The sequence below is a fragment of the Protomyctophum parallelum genome, assembly GCF_964188405.1.
Source record: "Protomyctophum parallelum genome assembly, chromosome: 11".
NCBI lineage: Eukaryota > Metazoa > Chordata > Actinopteri > Myctophiformes > Myctophidae > Protomyctophum > Protomyctophum parallelum.
The window spans coordinates 21,851,533-21,879,211 of NC_139707.1; the positions used below are offsets into that span (position 1 = coordinate 21,851,533).

Sequence of the window (27,679 nt, forward strand, 5' to 3'; positions counted from 1 at the left end):
CCAAAGGCTAACCATGTTGTCTTCTTGCCTCCTTTGCAGCGTGTGCCATTGCCTGCTTCTCTAGCTTTCTCATCATTTTGATCTGAGCTGCTTGCCGGGCGATTTCTGCAAGACAACAAGGACGTGCGTTAGAAATTACTTGGCTTAATAATAATAATAATAATAATAATAATAGCTCAGATTTAAACAGCGCTTTTCTAAATACCCAAAGCGCTTTACATGGGAACACCAGGAACAGACTTTATTAAGAAAAAAAGATCAAAGCTAAAACATAACAGATACAGGGTTAAAAAGATAAAAAGATAAACAAGACCTCAACTGGGGAAGGCTATTCTGAAGAGGTGGGTTTTAAGTGAGGTTTTGAAAGAGGAGAGAGTGAGCAGCTCTGAGATGGTTGGGGAGTTCATTCCAGAGTTTGGGGGCCGAAACATAAAAGGCCCTGTCCCCCCAGGTACGGTACTTGGCAGTGAAGACAACCCAGATTCCCCGGTGACCTTGCAAAAAAGGTGATAATGACCTTGAGCTTCCAGCTTACGAAGAAGCTTGGCCTCATTGGCATCGTGGAGGTGAACTTCAGCGACATTAGTAGGGTGTCCTTTCGTACTCCTGGCCCCAGTGCCGTCAACTGCCTGTTGGTTCTCCGACTTGTTGTGACGGCTACGTCGCCCATCCATCGCTATGATACTGGGAACAATCTCCTCCTCGCTAAGCAAGCACCACTGCAAACCCTTTGTACATGGAAAGAGAAGAGACAGGTGGTTACAACCCCAAGATGATAAAGGGATATTTCACTTTCAAAAATACTTTTGGTCATTTCATCGTCTACTCAGGCTTATGTGAATTGTGAACAACCCAGACAGTGTTTAAGTTGCTCGATTCAGTTTATATATTTGATTGATACCAGTAGACGCCCCAAAAGGGCGAGGTCGTGCGTGTGCGATGTCACGAGACCTGGGCAGGAGACCTGGGCACCATATATGGGGCTTTCCCCATTATGGGGATTTTGAGTGATACACTGACTGACTGACGGGAAATGCATGATTCCATAGTTAACTGGGACCTTTGCGGCAACCACAGTGGTTATCAAGAGTCACAATATGATCATATATTGGTATTCCCATATATGGGCTTAATATTGATCACAGTCAAGGATCTCCATAACAGGAATTGTGGGTTATGCAACAAAAACGCAAGATTTCATCGCTAAGTCGTGTTTCGCGCATGCGCGCAGCCATTCACTTCCTTGTTTATGGGCGGACAAAACTGTCTATTCTCTCTAAACTTACGTCGCTGTCCATGGTTTTGATGGTTTTTGAAAAATTCCGGCATACTGGAAGTGTTAATACTTCACCGGCCAGTATTAATTAATTAATTCACCTCGTGCTGTCAGGATTTCCCCCCGTTCAACCCTTATTTTGAAGAGCCAAAAATCTGGGACTGAAATGATGTTGTCTAACCAATCGGGGCATTGACAGCATCATCGCGACCATCACAGCGTCGGCTATGGGCCGTGGAATAAAGCTTGTTTTGACCAGAAATGTGAGGTGCCTGTGGTTTTTATTATTACCTTTTTCCTTTATTTTTAATAATTATTTTGATTTTCTTATGGAGCCTGATTCTTTCCCTGATGCTTTTCATTTAAAAAAAGTAATAAAAAACGATTTCGATTAATCTATCATAGTTACAATGGAGTTTGAAGTTACAATGTGTTTGTAACTTTGTATAGGAAGGGGGCGGGCAGCTCAAATGAATATCAAAATACTGAATCGAGCAACTTAAAAACTGTCTGGGTTGTTCACATAATAACGAGTAGATAACATTACCAAAATATATTTTTAGGCGGATTATACATGATTTCAGATTTGTCGATTGTCATGTCATGTGAGGTGTCTTTGAGGGTGGTGTGAATTTACAGTGCTACTATAGTCATTGATTGTATAAATAATCTTATTGTGATCATTCTAGCTACAAAGTCCACCATTTAAAAAAAAAATAATAATAATAATAAAAGAAATGCTGAAAACAGAAATAAATTAGTTATTTACCTGGGGTCCTTCTCTGGCTTCATAGAAGTCACCAACTTTAATCTTTGTACTAAAGCTGAAGTTGTCCCTGGAGATTTCAGTTATTCCGTTCCTGGATAAGTACTGCAGAGAAAACAAAGAAGACCATTTAAATTCAGGTACACTTTCTCCCGGTACATCAATTACTATAAATTGGGCACGTCCGCTGTCATTTACCCATTTCCCACCTGAAGGCAATTAACTTTCACAAAACACTCTTCAGAACGTACATTAATTTCAAAGCATACTGAAAAATAGAGTCCAGTTTACCTGTAACTCGCTATGGGCTTACCTTCATTACATCAGGATACTGGCGTAACTTCTTCCCACACGGGGCATAGTAAGCTACCTCTCCTTGCAGACGGCCTCCCACGGTCCTGATACGGGTCTCTCTCTGCCACCTGAAATAAAGGAACGTTAAGGTTGATTTAGAGCTTTTTGCTGGTGTCATGCACCCCAAGAATAGCCGATCTGTACATAACAAGCTCACAACGCATCGCAGCATGACACATTGTGAGCTTGTAGATGGCAACCAAGTATAACGAGAAGTACAGATGATACAAGATAATTAGTGAGACACAACCATCAATATGTGAAGTTATGTCTAAATATCAGTAGTCTTCATAAAATGGTCTATAGAATATAGATGAACAAATATTTCTCTGATTAGACAATTCCATGATATCACTCTTCTTTCAGGGCATTTCTGCAGAATGCCATAAATATCTCCCTTATTCATAGCTCCCCGCAGACAAAGAGGTGCACTACGCTAAATGAGCCATTTAGAGCTGCTCGCTGTGTGCTCAGAGGCCTAGGTAGTACCCTCAGACTCTTTTTTAGCAATCAGGCTTTCCTAGATGGCCATAAGCCAAGCAGCACACCACAGTTCCCATGAGCTCCGCTGGAGTGCAGCCACAGCGCACAGAAAAAGGCCTGTGGGGTCTTTGCACTGGGACAGCACGGTGGATAATGTACTGTATATACTATATAGGCTTGTCGCCTCTCCTTCCCCTGTGAACCTGCTGATTAAAAACATCCCTGGCAAGATGAAAGACAACCCTGATTCTGAGGCCATGGCATTTGTTGGGGAGGGAGCTGCTAATGTTGCACGTCTGTGTTGAGGCTGGATGTGATTAACCCCTTGTATCCGAGCTGCAGCAGCTCATTTCCTGTCCGCTGTGGCCCGCGCTGGTCAAGTCTGGCTATGCTAGTAGTTAGTAGAAGTAACAAAGAGTAACAAATTGGTGGTATGTTTGTAGCAGAACACAGTAAAATCATTTATCCTCAGTATTCATTTATCCATTTTGTAAAAAGAATGTACAAATGGAACCAAATTGACATGGTCCATTTATACACTCTCATAGTTAAATTAACACTCAGTATTTACAGTGTAGTGTGTGTGTGTGTGTGTGTGTGTGTGTGTGTGTGTGTGTGTGTGTGTACTGTATGCATGTGTGTACATATGTATTTAGAGTGAGCTGTCTCACCCAAAATCGAGTGGTAATCGCAGCACTCGCTCATCCGTTACCCTCCTCCTCTTCCCTGATCCTAGGAGGAAACAGAAGAAATGACTCATTGCTTCTGGCAGCTCCTTTGTGACCTGAGAAAATGCACAAAACCTGCCATGTTTTGCAGAGGTGCCCTTTCCCCAAAATAAAAAAAGGTCTGTGTCATCTCATTTATCATACCCCAGAAAGTAAGAAGCCATCATAGACAGTATCAGTTGTAAAAACACAAAAATAAAACGCACATTTTTAACAGGTCTAAAAATATATCTTAAAAATTGCAATTCAAGGACGGGGGTTGGGAAATCAAAGTTACTCCACAGCTGAACTCAAAAGGAAGAAGAATTGCATGCTTTCCCCACAGGCAAGTGACAATTCAGCTTCACAAGTAATGTAATCTGCTCCATGAGTCAGCATGTACAGTATCAGGTTTATTCAACATCTGCCTGGCTGTTCTTTATAAAGCAAATGCCTGTGGATATCATCAAAACAATGACCAAACCATTTCTGCCATTACGTTCACTTGGAACTGGAACTAAATGTACAACAATCTTTTCCTGCTGGAAAAAAATACTGCCTCTTTCTCCCAAACTGGATAATGTGACGAAGCAGAGAGGGGAGAGGCGATAACAGGCTGCCAACAATACACAATTGCAGAAAAAGAAACGCCGTGCTGACTTTGGCCGCAATGCTGTTTTGATATCTGAATGACCAAGACTTTCTTGACGTCCTGAACCACACGCTAATGATCTTTTGTGACCTGAAGGAATCTCATACTATTGTTGTGTTGTAACTCTAGCATTCGGCTTGTGTCATTCTATTGTGTGTTTAGGTGACTGAGACGCAGGGGGTGTCTTTGTTACCGGGTGATGTGGCGAGCAAGGAGGGGGACGGGGAGGGGCCGGTGTCATAGAAGGTCACAGCGCCAGGGACCGACAGGCCACAGGGCAGGCTGGGGGGCTTGATGACCTGAAGGTTGAGCGGGGAGCAGCTGGTTGAGAGGCTAGAGGACGAGCTGTGGAGGGAGGTCTTGCAAAGTTTCTGGGGGGTCCGCTCTGCATCCGTGTCTGTCTCATCGTGTTCCTTCACGTCTTCCTCGGAGCCATCAGAGTCGCTCTCCGGATTACTCTCGGACTCTGCGGGGGGCCGGAATGCCCGCGTGAGACAAAGAGGGAAAACGACAGGGAGAGATGATGATGAATAAACATGTTCCAATTAACATTCCTCTCACATCCGAACCACAGGTGAGGTTGATAATCTTTTAGTCACTTTTAGTTTAAAAAAACCTCTTTAGAACAGCTTCTATCTTTAATAATGCGCTGTATATCGGCGGCACTAATCAAATTATAGACCAAGCTATCCAACTGACCTGACAGGCTACCGTCAGAATCTACATCATCGTCGTCTTCATCATCTTCATCATCGTCTTCATCATCCCCCAACGAGTCATCAGAGTCCTTGCTGCTGGGAATGTCGGACTCTGTGCCTTTGAACAGTTCTACGAGGGGCTGGGACATGGTTTTGGAGAGGCTCTTTTCCACATGTAGAGGCTTGGGAGCTTTGTTCTTCCTGGGTCTGTGGGTCAGGCCGGATGAGGTAGAGGCTTTGGACAGACCCACGATGGTAGCCGAGGGCTCCTTGGTGTCAGAGCTCAGGTTGACAGGCATAGGAACAGCAGGGCCGGCGTCTGTGAGTAGGGTCTTGCTGCTCTGGCTACGGGGCTTGGAGAGGAGGGCCAGCGGGGCGTCTTGAACAGGACCGTGGATGACCCCGTTGGGGTGGTGGTTGAGGAACAGGTTGGTGTGGTGGTTGCCGTGCGGGGGCGGGAGCACGCCGCAGCCGGGCATCTCCTGAGACAATTTAGGAGGTGGCAGCGTTGATATGGAGGAAGCCAACCTTTTGTGACTTTTGTACATGTCCTGGGTTTTCGGTGCAAGAGTGTGTTTGAAGGAATCTTGGGGGAGGAAGGGCTATATGAAAAAGCAAAGCAATTTAGTTATTTGCATAGCGTGCAAATCATTTCCATTACTATGAATGCGTGAATGGAGGTGAAGTATATAATGCAGTGTTATTGTTTTGGGAGAGAAAAGACAATGAACAGAAGACTCTCCTGCCAACAGCGTTAAAACAAAGAAAGGCTGCCGAGCAAAAAATATATTAAAAAACCTTTGGCTTAGTGCAATCATGTGGGTTTAGCTGTCAACTCATGTTTTCTGGTTTTGTCATACCACGGCCATCGACAGCTCATATGTATTATTGTGAGATCGTCATGAATAAAATAAAAAACTCGTCACAGACTGCCCCACTATCGCCATTTCCCAGAGTAGTGACAATAATTGAATTATTTAAAAAGAGTCAGATTTGTTATTCTTACATAACAATGAGCATCCAAAGCATTACAGTTAATTGCTTGTCAGCTTTAGTGAAGTATTTCCAATAAAACTAAATACTTTCACACATGTGGAGGGCCAAGCCGGCATACAGTACAATCAAAGTGCTAATAACAGTGCTTAGACGTTTCATTTTCTGCTGAGAGGGAACCCACTGACCTTCTAAAAATCTGCATGTCAGAAACAATGATAGCCAAACGGATATTAAAACACCCACGAGCAAAATCCTATAAAAGAGCTATTACAAAAGAGGATGTAGAATGGAACAAATCTACTTTAAAATAATGAACTTCAGCTGAGAGTTTTTGTTTTATTCAGTAACTGAGTAATGAGTATATGAGATGAATAAAATAATTAAAAAAAACAAATCACCCAAGATTTGATTTGAAGTGTAAATAATCGACATGATAACTCACCTGCTTCAACATCAAACAGTTTGTGTGTATTGAGGCTTCATCTAGGAAGTTCCTGGTGCCTGCCTTTACACTATCCATGATCCTCGTGTGCTCGTGAGACACTGTCAAAGACTTGGGTTTATGTGAGGGCGAGAGAGTTGGGGGTTTGGGCGAGGAAGACAGAGAGGGGGGTTTCGGGGACGAGGAGAGAGACAGGGGCTTGGGAGAGGAGCATAGAGAGAGGGGTTTGGGTGAGGAGCAGAGGGAGAGAGGCTTGGGAGAGGAAGAGAAAGAGTTGTGCTTCGGCGAGGGAGAGTGAGGGAAGTGCTTTGGCGACGCCGCGAGGGGGAAGTGTTTGGGCGAGGAGGAGGAGAAGTGCATCGGTGAGGAGGATGAGGAGGAGAGAGAGGAGAAGGGCTTGGGCGAGGACCTGGGGGGCAAAGGGGAGACCTCCCGATGGTGGGACTGGGTGATCATCGCCATGGGCTTGCTGCCAGCCACCAATCCTGTGGCCTGGATGACGCTGGCATGCTGCTGGCCTTCCTCCTCCCTGAGCTTGGAGCTCTGGAAGAGTGCAGCCGTGGACCGGAGCAGGGAGGTGTGGTGGTGCAACAGGAGAGGGAGGTACGAGGAAGATGGAGGAACATCATCGTAACGCTTCTGAGAAGCAATACTCAGGCATTCCCGTGCCCCACTTCCCTCGGATATGGAAGATCTCTTCTTTTTGCTCTCAGCAGGACTCTGCGTCAGATCCTGGGTTTATCCAGAAGGGTGATGAGGAGGGGGGGGGGGGGGGGGGGGGGGGGGGGGTGGCAGGGGACAGGACAGCGTCACAGCAGTACAGGGGCAGCTATGGCATACACGCCAAGTGTGTCACATTGAAATTGCTCTTGACATTTTAAAATCACACTAGAATTCAGCTCATTTGCACTCAGTAATACTTTTGATGTAACAAAAGAATACAGTAAAACTACGATTACAAAAATGATGTACGTGTACGTACCTTTTATCTAGATAATATATTGCTACAGAATTCACTATCTGAAATTAAATCAAAATGAAGTTTGTAGCGTTCATTTTTCATGGTATTTTGACTGAATACAATGGAAACAAGTCCCCAGGACATTTTTGTTTTACCCTGTTAAAGCCTTAATGTGCCACGTGCCATTTGACATTTCTGACTAATAAAGTATTCAATCAAATAAAAAACCTTCCTGACGTCCCATGTAATTGTTCAACAAATTTTGCCTGTTACATTTAATTGACTCCATGTTCGGCACAATCGAGGGACACGCAGAACTGCAAATGGATCTTCAATTAAAAGGCCTTTGATCGAACACGTACCTTTTTAGCATGTACAAAAGTGATACGAATCGTTATTGGCTCTTCTCGAGTGTTTGCATACAACTGTACACACAGAACTGGCAGTTCAAGTCAGCTGCACACACCTTTAACTTCCTCTTCACACTACTCTCCTTCTCGGAGTCGGAGTCGTCGCTGTCGTTGCTCTGATCTTCGTCGTCATCATCGTCCAGGTCATCTAAGTCGCTGCTGCTCTCCCCGCCACTGGAGCAGTCTGACGAGGAACCCGATTGGCTGCCGCTCATGCTGGAGGTCTCCAGTGTCTTCTTAATGAGCTTCTAGAACGAGACAGTGGAGTCCACCTTTCTCAGTCACAGTAAAATTATTGGTTTTAATAACCTCTGGAGAGTGTACACATATAACCAATTGGACTTGTAAGGATCCATTTGATTACATGTTCTATTAGCTCCATTATGTCATTTATTTTGTGAATAAATATACATTTTGTCCAATCTGTATGGTAGACTACGTTATACAATATAATTTGTGCAATTGAGATGGTTGTATTTGGCCTCCCTGCTCTTCCTTTTTGTTTTTGTCCCACAATTTTGTATCCCATTTTCACCCCTGTGTCAATTATCTAATGTGATCCTGGGCTCTACACACCCTCCGCCAACCTAGTCCCCATATATGGGGGACATGGGGAGAGCAACAGACTTGAATGCCTGAGTGTCTAAGTTGCTCCTTTTGCACCCGACAGGAGGGAGTTTCCCTGGTTGGACGTAGCGCGTGGAAGGAACACGTTATTCCAACCAGTTCCTTTCCCCTCCATCAGGACATGCAAACTCCACACAGAAGGGCCCTTTCGCCAACCCCGCCTCGGGTATGGGCACTGATGATGCGGAGGAGGAAACACGCCACCAGCACCCACAGCGTCCTGAGTGGGAATCGAACTCAAGACCTTCTAGCTGTGAGGCGACAGCACTACCAACTGTGCCACTGTGCCCCCCTCCCTGCTCTTCTATTGAGAAATTTAGATCATGTGTCTGGTTGGACACAACCTTTGACACAAATGTTGACCAGAATGTCAAAATGAAATTTAGCAGGTAATGGAGCAGGTAGGCTCCATTAACGCAGTGATTGCCCACACCTGCAAATGGATTACTTAACCACTCCACTTTTCACAGTCAGTTTGCACTCTTCACACACAGGCAGACAGACAAACACAGAGATCTCCATGTGGGACACAGACAGATAGTTAAAACGGGTGCTATGACAAGTTGACAGCAGGTATTATTAGGTTCCCAAGTTCCCAAGTTGCAAGTAGGCCGGTGGCCAACAGGCACGTACAGGTCTAGTGTAGCTTTAAATGAACACTGAAATTTTACTGTGAAGTCAGCAATCAACAACGTGTAAGTGTATCCATCAAGTGAGCACTTTAGCAAACATTATATTATATTTTAGTATTGACCTTTTCCTTAGTACTCTTCTGTTGCACTTGGACCACATCCTGGCTGCCCTTGTGACTCCTTCCACTGCCATTGGCAGTCTTGGTTTTCTCCATGGTTCCCTTTGCTAGAAATGGAAGGGGGTTCCCAGCAGATATAGAGGAAGTGCTGCCACCATTCATGCTTCCGTTTACCCCTATAGAAACAAGTACACCGAGCGTCATAGTAGGTATGCACGAAGACCTGCTTTAGTAGTGGAATGGACAAAAATAATTCAGTGGGAAGAGACATATCAACTCTAAAACCCAAATCCCACCAAATCGTCTGGTTGGTACAAAACGGTTTTAAGGTAGACCACACCAATGCAACTCAATGAGTTGGATTGGTGTGGTTTACCTTGTCCCAACCTGACCGTTTGGTGTGGTTTGGGCTTTGGGCCCAAACTGCACCAACGCAACTCCTTGCAACAAAACAGTTTTAAGGAGACTGTACACCATCTTCTTTTCAGATGTTTTCCATGAGCATTTCATCATCTTATTATTATATTCTATAGTATGCTGTGTCACTGCAGTATGCAGTATGGGTGGCAGGGAGTAATATATAAGCAGAGCCTGAACACAGAGATCAAATATAATATAATATAATATATTCATAAATATAATATTTATATATATTTGTGAGTTATCTGACTGAACTGTATTTCATATAAGGAAAAGCTCATTATGTTAGAAGTATTTTACTATTGTAATGTATGCATAGATCACCTTGCACCTTGCACCTGCTTACAAGCCAACATATGAATTTGCATGTCTTGCTTTTGCCTAAAGGGTCAATTACTCGTTATAGATATTGTACATCAGCCCATCATTTTCTTATATTAGAGTAATTCTGTGAATTACTGAATTTCTTCAAAGTCAAACTGCCTGGCTGTGTACTGCACCTTTGGCAGCGGCTCGTCCATTCTTGCTGGGGGTCCTTGACTGAAAGTGAGCAGGAGGATCATGGCCCTGGAAGGGGGTTGCAAAAAGGGGAGGTAGACCCAGGAGAGGAGGGAAGAAGGCAGCCGCAGCTCTGCCGTGCGCCTCAGAAGCCCTCCACCAGTCTGAAATAAGAGAGAGACACTGTCAGTCTTTAATGGCCAGTATTAAACAGTATATTATGCAGTGTCTGCAATATCTACGAAAGCTGTGCTTCCTGTAGGTGTTATCAAGGTGATGACTGAGTTATCACTCCTATCACACGGCCTGTATAGGTCCTATTTGTTGCCTTGTTGTACCAAGCTCCATACAAGATGACCCATGCATTCCACGGGCTGTGTGATTACATTCCTTTATTCTTAACATGTTGCGGGAAGTAAATTCAAAACAGACTCCCATGAGTTCATCGTCGCAGGATAGAAACTCCAGATTTGCAACTCTTTCTGCTGGACATTTCACAGCTGCAACAACACAGCCTCCCAGGAGCAGCAATCCCTCTAAAATGGCATCTGCTTTCTAAAATGGAGTCCTTTGTGTTGTAATGATCACTCGGTATCTCATTCAGAATGCATTGTGTCACACCGAGTGGTAAGAGAGAATAAAGGCAGTCATCATTAGGAAAAAGTAATAATAATCACACCCGTGTGAAGTGAGGGGCGGTCTTATCATCGTACATCATTTCATTCCGACCAATCACTGTTTCGTCTTCAATGTTTGTGTTACGCAATGTTTGTGTTTACACAAACACTCGAAATTGTCCATTCATTGTCAATAGCATTTAATGTTTGTGTTAGGACAAAGTTTGTGTTTGCACACACACTAAAAGCTGGACATAGGAGGGGCTATCGCTATCTTATGATCATACATCAGCCAATCAAATCTTCACATTCTGTGCTCATACACACAAAGCTGTGCATAGGAGGGGCTAGCGCCCCATGTGTCAATTGCAACGGAAACCTAAAATCAACCAGAAATGTAAAATAAGTGGGTCGGAATCATTTATATTTTAGGCTATGGTATTGTTGTGGACAGTCACAGTCTTGCCGTCTTGGGAACAGATAGGCCATATCATAAAAGTGATTCATGCCGTCATAGCAGAGACCTTTGTAGGCGCTGGATAGGAACAGCACACGCACACGCGCACACACACACACACACACACACACAAGCACACACACACACACACACACACACACACACACGACAGCTTCCTTACCTGGAAACGTACCAAGCTGAGAGTGAGCAGCCAAGGCAGCCGACACGCCCAGCGTCCCCAGGCCTCCAAACTCAGAGCGGCCCGAGCTTGTCGTGTACAGCCCAAACGCTGGATGGCTGACTAGAGGAAAAGCACTGGAGATGCCAGACATGAAATGTGAATCACCCGCCGTCCGGAACAAATGGCCTGGAGAACAAAGAAGACTACTTGAAGCATGTTGATAATTCAAATGAGGAAAAAAGAAGAACAAAACAAAGTACTGTACACTCGTCCACCAATTTGAAATACCATGGCTGAATTATTCATTTGTACAATCATTAATTCTTAATATTGTGACAAAGTCTCATTTAGGGATCTCTTTCAACACCAGTTAGTTGACGTTTTTAAGCATTAACAATAAGAGACATTAGAGTATGTAAAGAAGCAGACTGGTTATGCTTGATCTGCTCAAACATGCTTAAGCAAATAGGAAACACAGCAGCCATGGGAGCCTGGGAATCTGTTCAGAGAGCGATGATCATGAATGTTTTAGAGTCTGGGGCACCCGCTCATGTTTGAATAATTAGAGAAGTTCAGGAAACTATTACAATGTAAACACTGCGTGATCGTGATGTATAGGATAATCATTCCATAAGGGGAAAAAGCAAACACATGGAGAAAAGAAATCCCACATACGCCATTGGGAGACCCCGTATATTCTACGCCGTCAGTCTTTCTGTGACAGACATATCTGAATAGTGTGCTTCAGTTTCCACAAGTACTTGAGACACTATGAGCTCAATAGAATCCAACATATCGCCAACTTTGTCCACTCACCTGGTGATATAGTGAACCAAATAGCAAACATATTTCATGGAAATGTCAACACCGCAGACAAACTGGGTGTGTGTAAATAAATAAATAGCTTGTGTCAGATGTTCTTATCTGATGCCTGAGTCAGGTGATACAGTAGGCATCATAACCCATGTGTGGATGAATCCATCAAAGCATTGTTTAGACCAAAGTACCAAAGAGCAAAGTCCTAACATTGAATGCCTTCTTAATTGAACTTACCCCAATGATATGATGTGCAATATGCATTAAGGAAAATGTTCACTGGGTTACAGTAGCTTAACGTGAAGAAGTTATTTTCTAGCCACGGCATGACAACATCTCTGATGTCACTAAGTTTAACAAACTCTCATCAAAACCAATGGGATGCACGAGCATGACATTACAGCAAACAGGTTTCAGGATACAGGCCTGGGTGTGGGAACAGAGTAATCATGTGATCCATATATATTTTTTCTTCTTCACATTTAATCTATGTTATGGGTGTTTATTGTCTGGCATCTGGTTTGTAAATGGTCTATAAACCTATTCAGGGCTAACCTGACCTGCCAGATGAGGGCGGTATTGGGTAACCATGTTCTCCAACACAGCAATCATCTGGGATCTCTCAGGCAGTTGAGCTGACAAAAATCCGTTCCGTACCGGACCAATCAGCGTGAGCCAAGGGCGGGATATGTGCGAAACCGGACGTGAAGCTATATAGACACGTCAATATGATTGGTTGTGTTTGCACGCCCACACGGTGATAGACAGACGGTCCCATCCAATCATCTACCAAGTATCTTGAAAAAAAGGAACAGCCCCGTCATCGAATTTGCTTCCGCGATCCCAGATCCCAATAAGCTGTGAAACAAATTTGTGTAGCAAGCTTCTTGGATCTGGCAGCGTCAGGTTAATTCAGGGCAGCAGAACGTCTTCAATTATGCTGATGACAATTACAGCATGAAATCTCACCCCTAAAATCTTAGTCAAGTAGAATCCTTAGTATTAATTTATCCATTTGACTCTGAAGTGTACAATTCTGTATTTGTTTCTATTTCTATTTCTGATTAACAAGTGGCAATGATTCCATCTTCCATCGTATGCACTGATTTCCTACGGTTGGTCATGTCACTCAATCAATCAAATGACAAATGGGTGTACATGTGCCGCAAAAGCATAGGTCTCCCTTTTTATTTACCAGAAGAAACATTCAGGGCATGATCATACCACTAATTTTATTATTAAAAGAATATCATACCACTGCTACAGTATCTCCAGAGGGTTACTGGGGGGAGAAAAACAACAACTTTGAAGTGTTGTTTGCGCAGCTCGTTCTTGAGAGACTTTTGCTGCTCTTAACCTTGCAGCAGATCCTTCTCCACTAATACATTCTGGAGGGATTTGCAAACCACCCATATCGCCGTCAATTAAAACCCATTAACATAATACTTTTTAATTGCTTCCGTGACCTCATAACAAGATCAAGGTCATTGGTATTCGGAATGAGTCTCCCTTTGTCATTCAGATGTGGTCCACGTCAAGAATCTATTCAAGACACTAGCAATTCACGTTTTTTTGGGGGGGGGGGGGGTTTACCCCCAGACAATAGCAGATATACAAGCTCGTAACACGTCACAAATCAACACCTTGTAGATTGGTTATTTTTGCAGTGTATAAAATAGGCCTTGTTAAATGTGTCCAACAACGTAATCTTTCACATACTTCAAAACAAGGGACGACCGATAGCCGAGTGTTTACGGAGCATATCACATGGGCTCCATTTCCTGACAGCGAGTCCCCGGTTCAATTCCCAGACGGCCTGACCATTTGCTGCATGTCACTCTCCTACTCTCTCCATATTTCCTGTCTCTCTCCTGTACTCATCAAATAAAGGCTCAGAAAGCTAATGTGAGGGGGGGGGGGGGGGGGGGGGGGGCATTTAAAAAGTCATCTCACCTAGGCCAAGATGGAATTAGTTTTCAAGCCACCATGACTACTGAATACACTAAGATGTACTGCAGAGGACATTCCTGACTTAGATAAATTAATCTAGCGAGTGTAGTGTAGTTAGTGATCTTAGAAGTGTATGAAAGCTCCAGCGTAATTCAATCACTTAGACTGGCTGTTGCCAACACTGTGATATATTTTCTCTGCTTTTCATTGGGGATAAGAAATCGCTTAAAAAAAGAACTCAATTTACTTCCTTCTCATAACAGCAGAGATGCCACTGCGCTTTCGGCATTTAATACGGTGTTCAGTCCCAAATAAATTATCTGGAAGATCTCAGTGCACGTGTAGTGTAGGGGTGTGTGTGTGTGTGTGTGCGCGAGCGAGCGAGCGAGCACACACACGCGTGCAGGGGGGGTGCAGGGGGTGTGTAATGAATAATTTATGAGAATGTCTCTAATGTGGTCTTCATTGTAACAGCATGACAAAAAAAACACTATTTTTTAGGGCATTTCTTATCATGAAAGAACGGGGGGTGCAAATAATTTAAAAAAAGAAAAATCACAAATCACAGTGTGAAAATTTGCATGTTATTTTCTGGTGAGGGGTAATCTGACAGCCTTATGCATCACCAATGTTCACTGCATAATGGCTTTGACCACAATTAGTATTCAGAGAAAACAAGAGGATGTTCGCGGCTGCACACGCACCACATGTGAGGCTGACAGACACGTCAAAATCACATGGGCTAAACTGGAGCTAAAGGTTGTCAACAGACATCCGAAAGGGTGCGCAGTGTGCGCACAGCTTTTTAATTGTTGGCATTCATTAATTCAATGGGTTTTCAGTTCCTACCCAATACTGTCAGAAAAGTGAGACTAGCTGGCAGTCGAAGATGCTTTCAGGTGGCTTAATGATGCACAATCATAATTACTTGTATGTAAAAGCGCTCCCCCCCAAAAAATGTGTACCAAATATGAAAATATAATGAGCTGGAAGTGAATAAGACATCCAAACAAAAGGTTCAATTTTGTGTACATTCTGTACATTCAATCTCCTGAATGGACAATGTGAGAATGTGGTGTCAAATAAAAGAATATGTAGGTAGCTTTCGTGTGAAATTCCTAAATAATTTAAGCATGCGTGCGTGCGCATATAGAAGATAGAAGGGGGAGTGGGTGGGTGTTCTGTACATACCACAGGTGGTGAGAGGGGAGCCGGCTGCCGGGCTGGGGGCCGGGCTGCACTTGGCAGAGGGTGACTGGGGCTGGGCTGGGGCCGGGCCCGGGGAGGAGCCGCTCGAAGAGGAGGCCATGTGCAGGGAGGAAGACGGAGCCGACGATGGGGAGGCCAGCCGCTCTCCAGACTCCATATCTGTCAAACGCAATCCAATCAACACTTTTACAATAGCATGGGGAAGAAAAGAAAAAGAAAAAAAGAAAACCAACAACACTTATGACACATATCCCACTGAGACTCTCTCTGACACACATCTGAAATGCCCTATACTGGAGCTCGGAGAAGCAAAGGACCTCTGTGGCTCCAAGTCTATTTTGTGAGAGCCTCATTGAAGCCTGCTGTTTCACTCACATTATCACAAAAGGCAAGAGGAAGTGCAGCGAGGCAATCGCGAAACACACTTTTCAAAATAAGCACACGCAAACAGATAAAGGCACATACAGACATAGCACAAATGATGAACACACCCCTGCTGACAGATGTTCCATGTACTGGGGTTTTCTCCAAGCCATGTGAAAACTGCTGCTGTGCAAATGCGGTATCAATCTTTGGAGAATATGGGACGGCTAATGAAGCCCTCTGATAAAGCAGTGATACTGCACATTAATCAAGAGGAAAAAGTGCAACCCTTGATTTATTTGAAACGCGTCGTGTTAAGAGTCTGCTCCACAATTTCAAATATTGGCTAGTAGATTTACTAAGGCCGGTCATGGGCTGCCTCTCTTCCGTTGACCCGCCCTGGCCCCAGTTGCTCTGCCCATCATCCAAATGAAGCCAGCATGAGATTCTTTCCTTGTAGTCTTTCATCAGCACCACCATCTCCGGGCTTTTCTATTATTTATGCCACTTCACATCCAGGTGATCCTGGTGAAAGGGCCCACATCTGAAATCCTCTTTAACGCAGCCTACCAGATTGTGTTCTACAGCCCGCCTTTGTTATTGTATTGTACATTACACAAACAATTTCTAGATCTCCCTGGTGACTCTCCTCTGCAGAGAGAGCAAGAGCGGGGTGATTAAATCGCGGAGACAAAGCTATCCTCTGAATATCAAGTATCATCCCTCGCCAGGAACAACACTGATGAGACGCAAATTACATGAAAGCAAGCGCCACGGTGCACGGGAAAGGCCATCGCTTCCTGTGGCTGCCTGTGTGTGTGTGTGTGTGTGTGTGTGTGTGCGCGCCGCTTTAATTTAGGACATAGGAGAAGTAGTCATTATAATCCCTCTCTCGAAAAGAAAAGCATCTGCAATTCGACGTCGACTTCATCACATGCTTCTGCAATCTGCACTCATGCTTCATGTGTGTGGATGCTGCTTCTAAGATCTCTCAACTCTGAACACTAGACCGTTACAATGATGAAATTAAACGACCCAAAGAAATGTGGCAGTGATTTTCACCAAGGCAGAAGGAAAATACACTAGTGTTTGCGTGACTAATAGGTCTGGTACACATTTAATCTTTCCTAATTATTTACCCACTTCTTCATTTTACTGTGAAATGTTGCAGATATAATTTCCTCTTGGGCAATCGCCATTGCTTTCCACAGCAAACGCAAACTGACATTTTCTGTCGATAGCAGACCTGAGGAATACATTTAGAACAAAGGCAGGTGTTTCCTCAACAAATGCTTCAAACTGGTTACGAGCTGACAACACATTTGAAACTGGACTGACACAACAAAAAACAAGAAGTATGACAAATCTACTGCACACAGGCACAAGTTATTGAGGCTGCAAAAATAATAGAGCATTTGCAGGATTTAAAAAAAAACAATTCTGACTTCATTAGTAGAAATTAAAATGGGTTTACTGGCAGATTAAGTTTGATTTTATAGGAAATTAACAAATCAGCACAATGGCAGTCGGTATTCAAGATGCTATATAATCTCCGCAAGCAGCCAAATTAATCTGACTGGCGTGTGTATCTGGTCTCTGCAGTGCTCCTGCCAGTGTATGAGACTCGGAACACACAATGCTCGACGTTCCAAACAGCAGGGCTGCAGGTCCCTTGAAAGCGCCATCTATGCTAATGTACCGCAGATGATTTATTGGAGAAAAGGCTGGATCAAAGTCACGTCCACAGATACGAACACACACACACACACACACACATACTGATGAAACAGTGCACAAATCATGCACACAAGACACCATTGATCACTTAAACAAAGATGGATTGTGTGTGTGTGTGTGTGTGTGTGTGTGTGTGTGTGTGTGGGGGGGGTGGGGGGGAGGTTTATAAATATATATAACAAGATTCATTATTGATTCGATAATTCCATTAAAACTACTTTTCGTTGGACTCAATTGTGAGACTCAAACTGCAATGCACATACAAAATGTAAATAAAACGGTTTATATTACACTGCATTGTATCTCACATGGAATAGATTTTTGTCAAATAGAGAAGATATCCCTACTTCATGTTCAAGTTGAAAATGAATGCATACATCTGGCCATATCCATGTCTTGTCCCAACCAATAGTTAGCCCATTATTTGACTGTTTTGACGACATCGCTATCAGCAATTATACCCCCGATTTCCCGATGTTGTAAGACATTGTGAGCTTTTTTGTAGATTGGCTTTTTATTGTATTTTTAATAGGGCTTAAGTCGTTAAAATGTTATAGCTTGTAGTTGTGTTTATTTTTGTATCCATCAAAAATGTCAAGATTTTGCCTTAAAAATCTAATCGGTCAAAACATTGTACTAGGAGTCGTCTCTCCAAAATCGGGATCACACCCAAAACTCTGGCATCGGTCGGACTCTAGTTTCTTGTTCATCTTATTTCCTTCCGCGGTAACAGATGGCTGATGCTAGCAGTGATAATCCCACAACATAGTCATCAGCATGGATCAGCAATATTCAGACTGCGGACACAATGTCTTCACAGCTAATGGAAGGTGCCGGGAAGGAAAAGGAGAAAAGAGAGAAGGGAGACACACAACACACAGACACTATAATATACAGTAAACCAGTGGTCCATGACATAATTACAGCTGGTCCATGATGAGGAAATGTTTTGAAATGCTTAAAAAAAAGATTTCCGGTGCACAATACCAGTGAACTAAGAATAAATCCAGCTTTTAAGATCATCAATGCTTAATATTAATAATACAAATAAATCAAAGTGACTGTCTGCTATGCCTTCTTATATACTAAACAATTGTTATTGTTGGCGGGGAAGTGGTGTGGTTATTGTCTTGAGTATTGTTCGAAACGATGCTAGTGGTCCAGAGCTAATAAAAAAAGAAATCACACCCGTGTGAAGTGAGGGGCACTAATATATTAAAGTCTAACTCATGTTGATTAGGTGAGGTTAGGTAATGGTGATGTAAAACAAACGGTGCCAACACAAACATTAAACGCCATTAACAATAAAGAGACAATATGGCGTAATGAGGTACATTATGACGTAAATTTTCCCTTCATTGTCAATGGCGTTTACAAAACAAACATTGATCTAAAGACAAATATTAAACCGTGTGAGGCAAAAATGTAGGGAATCACTTATATAGACTAATTTAGCCACCATTCCACAACTCTGCATCACTCACTAGTCGCTGCTCCCTATTCCTGGCTGGATCCTTTGTGTCCATTTAGCTCAGCCCACTGACACATCACAGCATACACTACACTGTACAATCTGAAGAGTTGTTCAACACTGAAGAGTGTACAAATGTAACCAGTTCGGACTTTTTTTCTCTCAGTTACATTTGCCTAACATTTTACAATGTTGAAATCCTTGGTGTTAAATGGCCCCATAAGTGTCACTTTTACTCTCTCGTAGTTAAATTTACAGAGGATTTTACTGTGCTCATCACACACACACACACACACACACGCACACGCGCACGCACACGCACACGCACACACACACACACAAATAAACAGCGAGTGACTGGATAACAAACTCATCCATAAATATGGTAAATAATACAGTGTATGGTATTTATCGTCTGCAGGCCTTAAACGTCTAATGATTAGCTGTAGACCACCCCACCCCATCCCCCACCCCTCTTCCTCACCAAGTCCATCTGCTGAAGCATGAGCATATTTTTCTCCCTGGTTGGGCTCTGCAAGCGGTTGCCTGGTGACACCAGCCTCCCTTATACCTTCACAAATCACCGCTGGTGTCCACCATCCCGCTAAAACACAATTAAGGAGACTTCTGCTACACTGGACAAATAGCAGTGCCCGCTCGCTGTTTAGCCGGAATGATTTGCTGGACGGAGGGAAAAGAAAGGGATGTCGGAGCAGGAAGAGGCTGCCACCTCCCCCAGTGGACGACAAGGCAGACGGATGTTAAGATTAAAAAAAGGCTCTTACTGCCCACCCTGCCGTCATCGTGTGTGTGTGTGTGTGTGTGTGTGTGTGTGTGTGTGTGCACACGTGTCAGGAGAAGGCTCCCAGGGGAGCCACCCGACTGGCTGCTACGGGTGCAGGATGGTGGAAAATGGGGTATTTGAGAGGTCTGTGTGGCCAGGTGCGTCACAAGTTCAGCGGTACACCCACAGTTCAGCTGCAATGCCACGCTCCTCCGAGCTTCAAATGGCGGTGCATTCTCTATCCATGTCTGTCCACCCACCACTGAGTGACGAGCTGTCACTGCCCCCCCCCCCCCCGGGGGGCTCTGGACGCCCACGTCACCCAGACAGTGATGAAGTGTCCTGTGTGGCGCGGCCCAACCAGCCTCTAATGGAAGAAACTTCAGACTGACCTGGGTCCGGGGCACGTCTGATCATAGAGCAAAAACTCTGCTGTGGTCAAAGCAGCAGGGGGACTTAAAGGGGGCCACCCACACAGACTTTGCTGTGGTGTAAATGGCACAGTAGCTACTGTACACTGTATAACTGAGTGTTGATTTGCACACTTTCAGAGTTAACCACGTGAACCCCAGCGTCCCTATTCAGTTCAAGGCAAACCTTCACTGAAAATACCAGACCTACAAGCTCACATGGTTATGATCTTGTAGATCTGTGATTTGGTCCCCTAGTTAAAATAACACTGACTTTATACTGTGTAAAAACATCTGTTGGTTATTTTTGGAGGTTTGTGTAGAGGGGGAAAAAAATTGTGAAGAGCCATCTAAGGTCCAATTTACTAAGTCTAGACTCTAGACTTAGAGATAAGACCTTAGATGGCCGGCTAGAGGGTTTAAGTTGTTAAAAACATCCCAAAACCGATGCTATTCTGGGAGCCCAATCAGATGTTAGTTATTAGTTTACATTTCATAGAATGTTTGATGGTGCTGTAGTCAGGGAGCATTTACGAGCATTCATTTAATACATTTTTGATGACATGGGAATATTTTCCATTATGGAAACTAATACACTGGGTGTGTATTAGGGCAATAAAAATGATAATGCAATCATCCGACCGAGCATAGCAGGCAAATTTGCGGGGTTTACACTTACAGCAAGCAGCATACCATTTGGAGTAGATGTCTAAATAAAGTTACTGTACATCCAAACTCAGCTTTGCATACGAGCCAATGCCTCAGCACAATCGACGAGCTGTCATTACGTGCTCCGTCACCCTACATTAGTTAGCTGGCGTAGGAGGCGCGCCTGTGGTCCTTCATTCAAAGCATCAGAATTTAAAAGAAGGTGTTAGCCAACCACAGACAGTAACCTTTTACTTTACTGTTAAGCAATCAACCAACAGTGACGATGCAACAACTGCAGGCCAAAACAAGCAACTAAGATGTTTGTTTGGCTTTGGTTAAAACCGGCTAAGCATTTAATAAGGTCGATCTATACTCAAAAAAGGGAGGGGTGTGAGGCTGTGAGCAGTGTTTAAAGTGTGCAGTTGTGAGAGCAGAGCTGTGTGTGCACACATGGATGCAACCGAAACATGTGGCATGTTGCTATACAATCAATGCTTTGCACATAAGGGGCCGGTAAAACCATTCATCCCAGACAGGCTTGTAGTGAGGGCCTCATCGTGTTTATGTCCCATACTGGGAAGAAACAAATGGAACCATGTGCTTCTTGGAGGTTGTATTCATGAAATGTGGGGGCAACACTGGCTGCAATCAGTAAGAGGTTACTGAGGCTGAGCAACAGCAAAATCTTCATTAATACTGAAGTTAGTAAGTTACTCTACTGTACATTGGCAGCCAAGATAACATGACCATGTCCTAATAGCTGGAAAAGGACAAGGCTTATGCTCATGTATATTGAGACAAAATACTAATGGATCGTTTAACTTATGGACGTGCCCCATGGAGGCCTGATGTTTAAACATAAAAGCCACAATGCAGTTAAAGGGGCCAGCCAAAACAACACCACCGTTTATTAAGAGTGTTGAGTGGCAGATGGCAGAGCAGTGGTTACAATGGAAATGCCCCCCCCCCCCCCACCCCCCGTCAGTCAGTCAGACAGCGTGTGGCACTGCCATTGTGTGTGTGTGTGTGTGTGTGTGTGTGTGTGTATGTGTGTGTGTGTGTGTGTGTGTGTGTGTGTGTGTGTGTGTGTGAGGGGGGTATCGGGGCTTTACGGGGTGCTACCACATTCAAATACGATTTACCCAAATCCATGCAGTTTACAAAAAAACACAAATAAACCCCACCTTCTGTCCTCTATCCAGCATCATACTATGCCATATAGTCCTGGTTTACTGGTTCTAATCACATCTTTGACCTAGTATGCTAGGGTGCGCACACATTGCGCTCAGCGCAGCCGCGGACCTCCACCTGTGTTCACTGTTCATAAGACCAGCAGGGTAATCATCCCCTTTTTTGCGGTTAAGAATTACCCACAAAACACAAAGGGCAGACGCTCTGTCATCATCCCTCTGCAGGGAACATACATCTTTTAGGGGGACCTTCCTTCACGCCCAAAAAAGTAATTTCTGCCCGCATCGACTGCTTGTAACACATATCGAATGCTACTGTGAATAAGAGATGGGTGGGGGTAGTTTGGGAGGCAAATGAACTCTGATGAATGATGTGAGCTTTCAGCATGACAAATGTTTGAAGAAACACATTTGTCCTTCACAGCGGCATTAGCGCACGTTTTTTTTAGAGTGTGCGCAACGCGCAGATCATTTCCATGAGGAGTGATCCGGGGGCGGGAACGCGGGGCTCTGGAAACAGGAATCCCACATGTTCCGCGCGGACTGACATCCATCACGGACACATTCCTGGGGCTGCTGCCTTCCCCTGGCCCGTCAACAGTGGGCATTAGCCATAAAATATGTAGTCCTGGGCCCTGCACATTTTAATTAGACACGTACAGAGAGAAAAGGAGGAGGAAGGGAGGAGACGGTAGGAAGAACGAGGAGGGGGACAAGCCACTTCATTCATCCCCCAATCAACTGCAATTAATCTACTACTTCGGCTTTATAAAAAGCAGTGACCTCTTTTCTTCTTTATGTTAACAGTTTCCGTGCCTTGAATGGATTACTCCAGGTTAATGTCGCTGCCGTATCGGACATACCCGCCTTTTGTTTTATGTGTTTAATCCGCCGTAATGTAATGAATCAAAAGAAAATCCGTCTTCGTCGCGGAGTATGAGACTGGATGCCTTCGCTGTGATGTCGAAACCGGAAATCGTCACATGCTGTGGGCTGCTAGGGCTTCTGGGAAATTGAGGCCAATGGAAATGCATTGGGTGCAACGCCTCATTGAAACCAATCTTGTGTGCGTCTTCCGCGTGCACCAAGATGGTGGATGCTACACACAGATCATAACAAACCACGGGAGCTTTTTTTGATGGATTTTCGCGGATTAAAAGCCCAAATAATTCAGCGTATGCTCTAAAGGTAATACAACAATCTCGGCAGTGAAGGGGGGTTGATTAAAATGCGGGTTAATCGTAAAAAACAGTCAAACTGTTAATGTAAGTGCTTGCTGCACATCCAACATTTTTAAACAAAAATGAAGAGAGAGACACAGACGAACAGACAGACAGACAGGTAGTTTTCGATGAGATGTTGTTCATTCTTTCCTATCAAGTAATTTCTCCCTCATTATACAGTAGTACTATTCAGTGCCACATAAATCTGTTAACTGTGTAACACGAGAGCCGTTTAGAGTACAATTGTTTTCGCAATGCTTCCAAAGGCAGACCAACGATGGCATGGCATGCCAATGCTTGTTAGAGATAATCATGCTTACAGCGTGTTATTACTACACATTACACAAATTCCCATCTCACCCTACTTGTTTACTCCTAGCCTAAATCATTTTCTACTCCATAATTTCCTGAAGGCCTCATTACAGTGACTATTTGTTGCTGATAATGAAAATTGAGGAAATAATGTTGCTCATTGGGGCTTTTGTGTAATCAAGTGTTTGTTTAAAACCCTCTTAAAAGGAGAAAAATACAAAATAAAAAATGTATTGTCAACTACACTCTAATTTTATCAAATGCTTGTGTGAAACTCAGGCATGAAATCTGATGAATGACAATAAACTTAAGCCCTATTTACGTCTTTAGCCCATCGACAACACCTATCTATTTAAAGTTGTTGGGTTCTTTTGCCTATATTGATGTCCAAAATAGAGAATGCCATAGTTACTGTGGCCAAGTTCAGAAAGATTTGCAACCAATAGTAACCCATCAACAGATTGATTGTAATCTAAGCATCGAGAAAGATATTGCATGGGAGCCAGGAGGAAAAGAGTTGAATATGGGCGAGAAATGTGGTTGTGAAAACACAAAAAATCGGAGCCCTTCTTGCTTATCATGCACAATGCATGCAACACGTATGTGAGGAGCAAGACAAAAACAAAATGGTTATTGCTTTCTGCAAAGAACAATGAAGGACACAAAAAGCATCTACACGCTTAACAAGATAGCTAATTGTCATGAAAGACGCAGGGAAGAAATAACGGAGATAACAAGGTAGAATCCCGAGTCAAGACAAGGCAAAATTTGCACGAAAACATTCAATGTCCTTTTGTTGATTATTCAACAAAGGCTGTGACACCATCAACAAAGAGTCTATTTAATTAGATGACAAAAGACTTAAGCTAGTTATTAAAAAATGTGGCACACTATTAAAGCCTGACTGTAGCTGGAAAAATGTTGACTCAAACAGGCTCAACAAAAATGTGAACATGGCATGCTAGTCACAATAACGGAACAAACAAAAAAAGGGTCTGTTTACCACGTCCAGACTTCACACTTCTCTTTGCTAACGTAACATATTTTCAAGCTCCCACCAGACTTCACACTTCCCTTTGCTAAAATAACACCAAGTGTTAATGCGTGTGATAAATAAAATAAATAAAAACGGCTCTTCTTAAGAAAACATAATTTGCATAGCTTTAACTTGCAATTTCAATTATCCACACAAAGCAAGGTGGTAACAGCTGGACTGTGCAACTCAAAATGTGATATCAAATTATCAATTCAGCAATTGAAATACTCTGTTTAATACTAAGGGGGAGGGGGAGGGTGTATTTGCATGTAAACATCAGAAACAGCTTGAATATAAATTAGAACGCAATCACCTGACAGGAGACAGAGCTACAAAATGAGACTAGGCTGCTGGTGCAAAGGTTATCTGTCATTCTGCACTGCTTAATAAAAGACATCACACCAATACAAAGGGCACTTTCTACTATTTTGAATCCAACCACAAAATGACAGGAAACGTCTTCCAAAATCATGGATACGACTTCTTTCCTCATAAGACAAACCAATACACAGAGGTATTGTACCGAGCTACTTTTCTGTTTAACCAACCTAAATGGATGAGTTTGTGCGTGGCTGGAGTCATCCAGACTACACTCACACAGACGCATGAAGAGACATCGTTGTCCTGGTTGCACGGTGGTGAGGGGCGAGGTCAGCGTGTGACGGAGTGCCGATTCCTCCGGCTAATTATATCATACCAAAAACAATGGGGGTGCAAAGTCCAAGGGTGCTGCCAGTCTTGACACTGTGATGTCAATGACCTTCACATGCTCCACAAGACCAAATAAACAATGTCTCCCTGCTATTTATGTAGAGGGAACACTCTGGCCAAACAGGGCTTTTATCCCATTTCTCTCCCACTGTCAGCGTTATGAATGAAATAAAAGGCAGCGAGGATCAAGGTAAACATCACTATGATGGCTTTCTCATTCCTGCAGAGAGGGCTCTTCCCGCTCTCTCTCGCTCTCTGAAGAGCACAACATAAATCACATATCAGCAGCATTGGGAGTAGGACTGCAGTGAGCCGAATGAAGGAATAAAATAGATCCAGTCACTGACAGAGCATTTGTTACACGCCGTCCAGCATCCATATATGTCCACATTTACAGTGGAAGGGGAGGATGGTGGACACACACACACACACACCCCTTATGACAACCTATTTAAAATATATCTATTTGGCGATTGATAGGCAAAAAATGCCATATTATCAGGCACAAGCCATGCATTTCACTGCCCATGGGAAGTTTTCATCACCTCAAGTTTTGCATTAGTTCCCTAATGGAGATGCCCGCTTCCTATCAGCTCAACAGTCACTTTGGTGTGTGGAGAAAAGCATGGCATTACAATCTCAGAACCTGGTCTGGACACACATTTTTGTCCCACAAAGACTCCAGTGGGGCCCTTAACATTCCAGACAGGCCAGAGCTGTTACGATTGAGATAACAACAGGGCAATGCTTTACTGGGGCAGAGGCATGAGACCATCCGGTTCCCTTTGCACATTCTTCAGAATGCCCAGGGACTAGTGTGGACCACTCAAAATGCAGGAATAAAAAGGAAACATTGTCAGACCACAGAGCAGCTGCTACTGTTGTCCGTAGTCTGTGGAAGTAGTTTGCTGAACTTTCGTTGCCCTATTCTCATGTGCCTCCCAAATTTGCTGCAGTCCAGCTGTGTCCAATTCTGTCGGAGACCATCATGGCTGGACAGTGATGGCTCCTGTGATGTTTAAGCGTGCTGTGAGAGGCTGAACTTAGCTGAAAAAGGTCCACACTGGTAACGTGAGAGAGAGACGGATGCTCAAACAGACAGACATGGTGTGTGCATCTGCACAAAAGGGAAGAAGAGGAGCTCTCCGTGGTCACAGCACATGACATCTCCCCCGGTTCATCTGCTACAGCACACCGCCTACGAGCCAGCTAAAAACCTTAATATGTCAATCAAACCCAGTATTATGTAGAAATGTGAACACACAGATAAAAGAAAAGAAAATTACATTTAGCCTGAAGAAAAAAGGGAGAAAATGGAAAATGAAATAATGAGGCAAACTTAAAATACATTGCTTGCTTTGTTATGCTTGTGGACTTTCTGTCACTAGTTGACAGTTTTTCCCCTCTTGGAAACAAGTCATTGTGGAAACAAACAGATAAGTCAAGGTGCATTCCAAGACAAAACAGTCTCTGGCGACAGCTGCGTTTCAATTCACAGTTTGTAATATATTACTATGCATCATTAGCATATTCTAATACATTTTCCGGAATGACCTTTAAATACTAGTTACTCTGCCAATATAAATCAACCTCAATGACACATGTAGCCCACCATCTTACCAGATGTCAAAGTTTGGAGCAAATGGATGGCTAAAAAGTAGCTTACTGAAAGTCTCCTTGAAGCTCGATCAATAAGTGCAGGGCAGGAGGGGGGGGGTTGCCAAGTTTAATTCTATTTTTAGTGAAATACAATGTCTAAATCTGAATTTCCTCGTTAGCTGTACATCACACAGGAACACACGTCAACCTCGACGAAGGCATCCCTTCAAAATTATACAGTACTACAGTACTGCTATTACCTATACAGTATGTCTCATTCAGGAAGCATTGTTGTATTTATTGTGGTTAGTGTGCCGAAACAGACCAATTATCTTAGAGTCTATAACCTGGCGTAACCTTATACTACGAAAGCACATTTTGTTAATGTGAGGAATTTGCATTTATAATCAGCGGAGGAGGAAATGGCTGCATCACCAGCAAAAACTGAAAACTACCTAGTAAAGGATTTATTTTTACTTTTTAATTCCTGCCTGGATGGAAGTGGAACAGCCTTAAAAAGAATACACACATTTGATGTGAAGAGCTTGATTAAAAAACTGCAAGCACGTGCAAAACAAGTCACAAGGTCATTGCACCTTTGCTAGAAAACAGTTATTTAGAGGATGAAAACATAGTCAATTGGATGACAAAGGCCTGTGTTCAGTCTGGCTTGTCAATTACAGCATTTCTAATCCTGTGTGAGTGAACACATCTGGAATGGATGCCTTGAAAGTAGCTACATGCTCATAATAAACAGAGGTACACAGGCAAACATGTCAACGATACAAGGTCATTTGCAAAAGGTTTTAATGTGTCGATATATACGCTGAAATAATTGCCTAGAATCAATGGAATATTTGACCCAGGCCAGCATCACTTAAAAGGACCACTTCACCACTTTTCAACCTACCGGTATCTTCA

General features: G+C 43.5%; 1 protein-coding gene across 1 annotated transcript in view; it reads right to left on the reverse strand.

The window, feature by feature from the left end:
- baz2bb (bromodomain adjacent to zinc finger domain, 2Bb) overlaps window positions 1-27,679 on the reverse strand; it is a 70,252-nt gene that overhangs the window by 20,094 nt on the left and 22,479 nt on the right. The window contains exons 3-15 of the mRNA XM_083777179.1: window positions 15,254-15,430; window positions 11,297-11,482; window positions 10,044-10,205; window positions 9,127-9,299; window positions 7,802-7,993; window positions 6,375-7,106; window positions 4,938-5,538; window positions 4,432-4,704; window positions 3,551-3,611; window positions 2,356-2,464; window positions 2,046-2,147; window positions 518-728; window positions 13-105 (exon numbers count right to left, since the gene is read on the reverse strand). Coding sequence (XP_083633305.1) covers window positions 13-105; window positions 518-728; window positions 2,046-2,147; window positions 2,356-2,464; window positions 3,551-3,611; window positions 4,432-4,704; window positions 4,938-5,538; window positions 6,375-7,106; window positions 7,802-7,993; window positions 9,127-9,299; window positions 10,044-10,205; window positions 11,297-11,482; window positions 15,254-15,428 — 3,070 coding nt within the window. The 5' untranslated portion in view covers window positions 15,429-15,430. The remainder of the gene's footprint in view (window positions 1-12; window positions 106-517; window positions 729-2,045; window positions 2,148-2,355; window positions 2,465-3,550; window positions 3,612-4,431; window positions 4,705-4,937; window positions 5,539-6,374; window positions 7,107-7,801; window positions 7,994-9,126; window positions 9,300-10,043; window positions 10,206-11,296; window positions 11,483-15,253; window positions 15,431-27,679) is intronic.